This window comes from Nuphar pumila, chromosome 11, assembly GCF_984573655.1.
Source record: "Nuphar pumila chromosome 11, dmNupPumi1.hap1.1, whole genome shotgun sequence".
Lineage (NCBI taxonomy): Eukaryota > Viridiplantae > Streptophyta > Magnoliopsida > Nymphaeales > Nymphaeaceae > Nuphar > Nuphar pumila.
The window spans coordinates 11,450,157-11,458,244 of record NC_143259.1 but is presented as its reverse complement, the minus strand read 5'-3'; the positions used below and the strand labels follow the sequence as shown (position 1 = coordinate 11,458,244).

Here is an 8,088-nt window from a genome sequence, read left to right as displayed (position 1 = left end):
GAAATGTCCATTGAAACAGAGCATAAGTTTTCTATCATGCCTGCAAGACTATTGACCCAACAAAGACTAATCAAAATAAATTTAGAAAAATTTGGGTAAAAGCTAACCTGTATAAGATGATCCTGTAAAAAGGGTTTTGTGAAAAGATTTCTCTGTAGGACTGGAGAAATTCTTCAAACGAGAATAAATTTTCGCAGATGACAAGATTTGTCTTGTATTTTTCCTTAATAATGTTTAGTCCCAAAAAAAATTTAATTTTATTATAACGAATTTTTTTATTATTTTTCTTGAACTATTTTCTTGAGACGTAGGGGCATTCATGGTAAAATTGAGAGAGTGTAATTCAGTCCTCATGATTTTTGGTGGGTTTCCAAAAATAGATTAATAGAGATCTGAGTTTACACAATATGACGTGTGGATGCTTAATTGTATTTGATATTATGCATGCAAAATTATAAAAGTTTATCATGTTGTTTATGTATATGCGCACATGTTTGCAAAGTGAGAAATATAAGTATGTTTTCGGATGCAATATTTTAAACTCGCATCCATTGGTCCCAAAATGGTCGAATCATCTTTGATGGATTCTAATATGGTGTTGCATGTAAGACATTTAATTTAAATAAGTGAAACCTGCAACACTAAAGTAAGGGCTTGCTTGGAGAGGGCAAGCGGTACAAATGGTTTTGTGGGAATATGTCTTTGAGCACGGAAGGTTTCTCTTCCCCAACCACGAAGATAGGAAAAACTCTCTACAATAGACTGTAGCGTAGGGAGAAGAAACTCATAAGTGAAAGTCTGATGGATCAAGATTGTGGTGTTGGGAGCTTCTCTCACACTTGTCGTCCCTCACTCGGTACTGGTAAAAGGTATCCGGTCAGGTCAAAGCCATTCATGTATGAAAACACCACCGATACCACAACTTTGATCTAGGTATATGCATGTGTTTGTACCCACATGGCTAAAAAGATGAACTCAAGTATGTGTACATTAGAAAGGCATGGCATGCATCATATAAGAAAGAAAAGATAATTAAAGATAACAATCAGTTCATGTATATGAATGACTTTTGCATTGGTAAGTACATGCATTTTTAACTGTTCATGCATTTTTACTTATTTAAGTTTGAATGAATGATGGATAAATGTTAACTTTTGCAATTACATGCTCACTTGAGATATTTGCAATACCTGTTGAACTTTGTCGTATTTGATTTGTTAGATACATAAAAATCTAAAGCAATTTCTGCTTATGAATTCTAGATTACATGTTTAGAATATCTTTATCCTATTGTGACAAGTTTTGTCTGACCCTATGAAATTTTAATGTTTTTTAATAAGTGAGTGAGCTCGCGTGCAATGGTGAGAGGTTGCGACCGAGTCATACATTTTTTAAACTTCTGAAGTTCTGAAATAAGAGCATTTTAGTTGCTCAAAAGTTCTGATATTTGATTTGATTTGATAATTAGACTTTTATTATTAATGTTGGACATATATGAATATTTATTTCATATATGAATATTTATTTCATATATGAGTGTCTACTTTCTAAGTTTAAATGCACGTGTAAACATGAATGTAAATGAGAAGTAACGTGCCAAGTTTTAGTCCTATTTGATTATTCCACTACAATTTTATAAAAGTAATAAAAAATATATAAAAAACACGATTTTCAGAACTTAAAATTTGAGGTGTTACGTATCCTCACCCACCGTGAGGGCTCTTTAAAGAGCCCTCACGGTGGGTTGTTCATCCCCACCCGAAACAAGAGAGTCGAGAGAGGGTTTGAGTGTGAAAGAGAGTGAGGGAGGCAGCCACCGGAGAACCGCTGACACCCATCGCAGGTAACAACCGTCCCTCTCCTTGTTTTTCTTCCTTTTCCTATTTTCCTTAATAGGCCAGCAACCATGGTTGCCGATGAGTTTGAGAAGAGATAGTTGGTAGCCATGGTTGTCGGCATCATAATAGAGAGGGAGTGTGTGTGTGTGTGTGTGTGAGAGAGAGAGAGAGAGAGAGAGAGAGATAAGGGGAGGAAGCCGACAACCTCAACCTCGACCCTCGGCAAGATGAATCGGTAGAGCCAACTCTGTTTAGGGGTCAACCAGACTGAGTCAGGTTTGTCAGGACTTAGAGGAGTCAGTATGGGTGTGACCCAAACCGACCCAAAAAAAAAAGAAAAAAAAAGAGGGTCTCAGCTAACCAAATTGGTCCGGATTGGGTCTAACTAAGATCGACTCGGTCTAGGTCAGTCTAGACTGAGTCTAGTCAATTAGTCTTGAACTCAACTCGATTGATTGAACCTGTTATGACCAAACCGAACCGAGTCAACTGGGTCGGGTCTGACAGGGTCTCGGTTCGTTGTTCAGGTATGAATTGAACTGAACTAGACCAATTTTGGGTCCAGTTTGATCTAGTTGACCTAGTATGATCCAAGTTGAACCAGATCCAGACAAAACTAAGTCTGAATCTAGTCTATAGTTGAATGGATTAATCCTGGATCCAAATCAGAATTGGATCTGGATCCAATTTGTAATTCGTTATAGACCTAATTTGGAACTGAATTGAATCCAATTCAATCTGTACCTAGATCAGTTCTGATTCCTGACTGGGACAGAACTGAATCAGTTCAGTCTATCCCTAACTAAGATAAAATTGAACTTAGCTAGAACAATTTGGGTCCAGTCTAGTTACACCAAACTAGATATAGATTTTTTAGAGTTCAATTGAGTTTGAGCCAAACTCAGTTGGGTCTAGACTAGGTTCAGTAAACACAAACTAAACTCAGTTTCACCGAGATTGAGTCAGGTCAAATAGCAGAGAGTTGAAATGACCAAATTACGCTTGTGTGTAACCCGACATCCAATTAAGTAAAATGGGCATAACTTTGCACCCCAAACTCAGAATTGAGTAAGGTTTTGTGCATTGGGTTTGTATCGTAGAGGGAAACCTGTTTGTCCTATAGTTCAGATCAATTTTGGTAGTTTTGATAAAATATAAATAATATTTATTATTAATATAAACATGCATGTGTGATGATTAGACTCTGGTATTAGAGTCATGTGAGACTCGACTGCCACTAGAGTGCAGCATTCACATTTGATGTAAGGGATATTATAAGTAACTTTAGTTATGAAAAAATTATATTTGTGTTGCATGTTATCATTGTTTCCCGTAAGTCAGCATATTTAGAAATGTCCCTAATTACCTAGCATGTATCACTTGAGTGTGAGCATGATACGCATAGAATGATCTGGCATGAGTTAGTTGTAGTAAGTGTGTATGTCGGTTGTGATATGGCATGCATGCTAGAAAGAAAAAATATTATTTTAACAACATATATGTTATGCACTTTGTACGACATGCATTGTGATGAGAATTGTGATTAGCCCTTGAGTTTAGTAATGCTTTTTTAATTTAAATTGAGATTAGCATGCTTAATTCCTTAAATCTTAAAAGTGGCGACCTATGGAAAGGGCTATCTGGTTCTCGACCAGAATGAAGCCACCATGGAGAGTGGGTCATCAGTGATTTAACATTGTAGAGATACTACCTCATTGCATGCTTAATATGATAAAAGTGTGAACCCTAGGAAGATTGAGAGATTGAGAATGAGATCTGTTGTAATGATTTTAAGATAGCACTCATGGGAGAACACTCGAGATTGAGAATAAGGTTCATGACAATGAAGTTAAGATATGACCTAGGGTTTTAAATTCACACAGTATCTAGGAACGATGTCGAGCCTGAGCCTAACCTCCCGGTTAGCAAATGGTGGGGTTTTTTTTTTGTTTTCACTGTAATGTCTAATGATTTGAGAATCACTGAAAGTATATAGTTTATAGTCTGACCAACAATGTAGAATGAGGGTGTTCTATACGGGTTGCTATGCTCGTAGACGGTTATGACCGGTATAACCAACCTTGGTTTATAGTTAGCTATGAGTGAGTATTAGTTGATGAGGGTTTAAAAGATAAAAACTTGTGTGGTGTGTCGAAAACTAAACTTAGAGAAGAGCTTTAGAGCTTATTATAGTTATAAGTTAGAGTCTTTTATTGCTTATAAATATTTTTTACTGAGTTGTAAACTTACTTCTTGAATAATTACAATTGTAGGTTTCAGGTTCACTAATGGAGACTGAACGTGACTTAACAACTACTTCGATCAAGCATCAGAGACTATTGCTAGTTTATTTCTTTATCATTGAATATTTGTGTAATGTTTATTTCTTTTATGTTATGAATGATGAATCTTGGTGAGAAATTTGAGTTTATTAAAAAAAAAATCAGCCATGCTTCCTATGTGCGAACTCTGTATGTTTTTTTTTCTGTATGTTTTTTTCTTGAAAAGTAATACCAACCGGACCTGGACTCTAGATGTTTTGGATCAGGGTGTTAGGTGTTACAATACTGATACTGACAAAATTGCTTTGGACTCCACTAGCCAGGAACATCTAAGATTGATTTGTTTTCTAGGTGAAGTAAATGCAAAGATAACTTGACCTAGGTTTGTTTTAATGCAGCTCAGGTGCCTTGAAAAGAGCCAGTCCCTAGCCAAGACTATTAAAAAAGACCACATTATATGCAGCATCGCTGCATTGTGGGCATGCAGCAACCTGCTTGACAACCGTTTGTCTTGGCATTTCTTGAGATGGCTGTATTATCCATTTTGAGAAATGTTGAGATGGATGGTCAGCAGTAATGGAGCTGCTAAGCATGTCGAGCCGCTGCATAAAAAATGACCTCATTAAAAAAAGTTTTTTTTCACAGGCCTGGCAACCCTAATTCATGCTTAGGTCTGGGTAATAAGACCATGACCCAGCTCTGCTATGGATGTCGGCACATGTAACTTTGAGCTCAGATTTGGGCCCTGACCCCCAAGTTATCAGGCCTAGGTCCAGGCTTGGCTCAACATTAAAAGGGCAATCAGGATGTAGGTCTATCTAATTGATTCGATAAACGAATCACAGTTTTGAAGCAGGGCCACGAAGGACCACGCCTAGGCCTGAGCTCTACAAGTAGTAGGTCAAGTGAGCAGGGTCTGACTCTCTCCCAAGCCTGAACAGGCAATTGGACCAAAGCACGAGCCAGCCTTGGGCCTTGACCATCACTCCAACTCTAGGATCAGACCTGGTTAACCCTTGAGCTAGATCAGAGAAACAAAAGTTTAGGACTGCAATTATTCATCTGTGAATCCCTAGTGAGATTTATAAAATTTGAAACCTGAACATTTCAGGTTTTTATCACGCAATTTTCACCGAAATAATTTAACAATAAAATATAAGAAAATATAACAACTTATGTGAAAACCATGTCAAAACATTCAACAGTATAGCTTAAAAAAAAAGTAAAAAAGATGACATGTCATGATATTTTAAATATATAGGGTAATATCTGCTACCCTCGTGAGTAAGGAACTCTCAAGTCTCAAGTTGAAAATACAAAAAAATACAAAAGCACGCTTGACTTTTGACCTATTTACAACTACACGGCTATGTTTTGAGATTTTGCAAATACATGCATGAGTTATCAAAATAATTCCTAACATCTGCCTCCCTTGACCCATGTGGGTTTACCATGGTCAAACAAAGGTTAGATTTCATAAATTTGCTAAATTACCCAATTGTTTCTTCTACCATTAAACATGCTTTAAGAAACCCTCATTGGAAATCCATGGTTCCTCTCTCCCCAAATCACCTGAACAACTTAACATGGCTAGTCTAGCTAAACCTCCAGCCACCCAATTACAAAACTTTGGTACTCTAGTAACTTACTTGGATTAGCCAATGGGGCTCCAAATGGTTGGTAGGAGCTGTCAGTACACGTCTTCTTGTGGTAGGACGTTGCAGGTTCAAACCCTAATGGTATGTTGAATAATAACTGGTGAGGTCTCCCTAACCTCAGCTTGCCTTTAAAATAATACTTAGATTCGTTGAAGATGAGAGAAACTCTCCAAGTTTTTGTTTTTTATAAAAAGGACCTTCATATTTTTAATTGGTAAGAAAACAAGGGGCTCTCACCCTTAGTTTTTGGGAGGGCAGACATTGAAAGCCAGTGTTTTTTAGTGTTTTTTTTAAGATAGATAAGGGTTCTGACCCTTGGCTTGAGCAGGAGACGTTGAAAGGAACAAAACTTGGCTCGTTAACGTAACAAAGTTCACAATTCATATCGAGTAGAATACGAGCCCGAATGAGCTCACCACCGAGCCCACTTACGAGCGGTTCGGTGCAGCTCAACTCGTGCACCATACTTCACTTCTTTGGACTTGAAGGTCATTTCTTCGAAAAATAAGGGTGTAACCGTCATCTTGCCCGTCGGGAAAATATGACCGTTGGGAAGGCAAGAAATTTAAAATACCCTCTCCTCTCAAAAACAAACTCTGCTTCTTCTGTTCTTCCCAATTTCTCTTTCTTCATCGGCGTTCTCCTTCTCCAGAATGCCAGCCGATACCCTGACTGTCATCGACATCCCCGACTCCTCCGACGACGAAGGGAGCCCGATCAAGACGGATTCCCGTTCTCCAGTAGAGATTCCGGGCAAGAATCCGCCGGGGAGGAAGAAGAACGCCGGGATGTTGCGGGCGGAGGAGGAGGAGGAGTTCGACGACGACGACGACGACTGTTACATCCTCGAGTTCAACCCGGACACCATCGATTTCGACAGGAAAATCTCGCTCGACGACGGCTCAGACCTCACCTTCATCTCCGAAAAGGGGCCGGTAGAGATAGATCCTTCGCTTCCTCCCCCACCGGATCCCTTTTTGCCTTTCCGATCGGAATTCGAGTTCCTAGAAACCCTAGTTTTTTCCCCATTTCCTCTCTTGTCAAATGACCGAATTACCCTTAGCTTTGGCCCTATGCGGTTGCAATTTGCCAGGCAAGGGTTAATTCCGTCATTGGAAAATCTATGGAGAGTAGTATCGTCTTTTTCCTTTAGTTAAGTAATGCTGCAAAGACGGAAGTACCCTTAATTAATTCTTCTTTTGACTGCAATGGCAGGTTGCCGTCAGGGATTTCCCTCATTCGAGGCATTTGTGCGTCAAGTTTCCCTTCGCCACCACGCTCCACGGGACACATTGCGAGCAGGTAAAGATTTGTCTACCGAAAATGCCCTTGTTTCTTGTTGATATTACCTTCATATCCCTGTTACGTGTTTGGCTAGCCTCGACTTATCCGAAAAAAAAATTGCTGAATCGGGAAATTGGATTTGTTATGCACTATGGCTACGAATGGCGAGGCAATTTTGGACTTGGTAGCAACTGGATTTTGCTTAACAAAAACCAGCCCTTTTTTTTTATAACTAACCTCATAGATGTCGCCCCAAGAGGGGTTGGCGTAGTGGGGTGGGGCCTTGACTGATAGACTGGCAGTCAAGATTTGATTGTCATGTATGTGGCTCCTCTGCCCAAGCCAATGCGTAGCATAAGCCCTGAGTCCGGGGTCTTAGCCTTGGAGTTTCATGCTGCCGGCATGACGACCGTAAGTATGGCTGGCTGTGCCAGCACAATCAGATCTTGGTGCCGGGTGTAGTTTCTTTGGTTTATAAATTCAAAAGAAAAAAAATCATAGATGCAATCTAGGTGCTTAAAGGGATTGACTTTTGGATCACCAGAATCTGATGTATGTGCAAGTTTTTTGAGGGATGCTGAAAGTTGACGACCATAAATGCACCAAATATTTTGACTCAAAAAAATTATTTTGTTCCGAAAAGATCCAAAAAACAATTCTCACTAAATCGACCATGGTAAGCATATCTACGAGATTAGACTGAGTCAAAACAACTTACATCATGAAATCCCGGCTAGACTGTAGATACGATCGATTGTAGCGAATATATATCCTATATCTACTAATTTTATGTGTTTTCTGGTTCAGTGTTATTGTTATGTGTGTGATCAAGTAGCCCCTTGCACCCAATGGAAGGTAGCAGTGTCCCGCAGGCCCCATTGTGATGCAACCGACAAGGATTGTTACTGGACGACAATGAGGAAGCTCTACAAACATGCTAAACCAGCCGCTGCAAGCATGATTCCGGTGAACCACGTCGCGAGCCAACCATCAAAAGTAGCCAACCATCTGTTAAGCATTTTGTAG

At 39.3% G+C, this 8,088-nt stretch overlaps 1 protein-coding gene across 1 annotated transcript; it reads left to right on the top strand.

The window, feature by feature from the left end:
- The first annotated feature begins 6,380 nt into the window (after positions 1 to 6,380).
- Positions 6,381 to 8,088, top strand: LOC149821960 (RPM1 interacting protein 13-like). The gene is made up of 3 exons (XM_089980198.1): positions 6,381 to 6,713; positions 6,994 to 7,080; positions 7,870 to 8,088. Exons 1-3 carry the CDS (start codon positions 6,432 to 6,434, stop codon positions 8,086 to 8,088), a joined length of 588 nt encoding a protein of 195 aa, XP_089836324.1. The 5' UTR covers positions 6,381 to 6,431.

What these genes read in the sequence shown, in the direction of transcription:
- LOC149821960 (XM_089980198.1), top strand. Translation starts at nt 6,432, where the DNA reads ATGCCAGCCGATACCCTGACTGTCATCGACATCCCCGACTCCTCCGAC. An exon ending in TCATCTCCGAAAAGGGGCCG is followed by an intron (nt 6,714 to 6,993) that starts GTAGAGATAGAT and finishes CTGCAATGGCAG; the next exon opens with GTTGCCGTCAGGGATTTCCC. An exon ending in ACGGGACACATTGCGAGCAG is followed by an intron (nt 7,081 to 7,869) that starts GTAAAGATTTGT and finishes TTTCTGGTTCAG; the next exon opens with TGTTATTGTTATGTGTGTGA.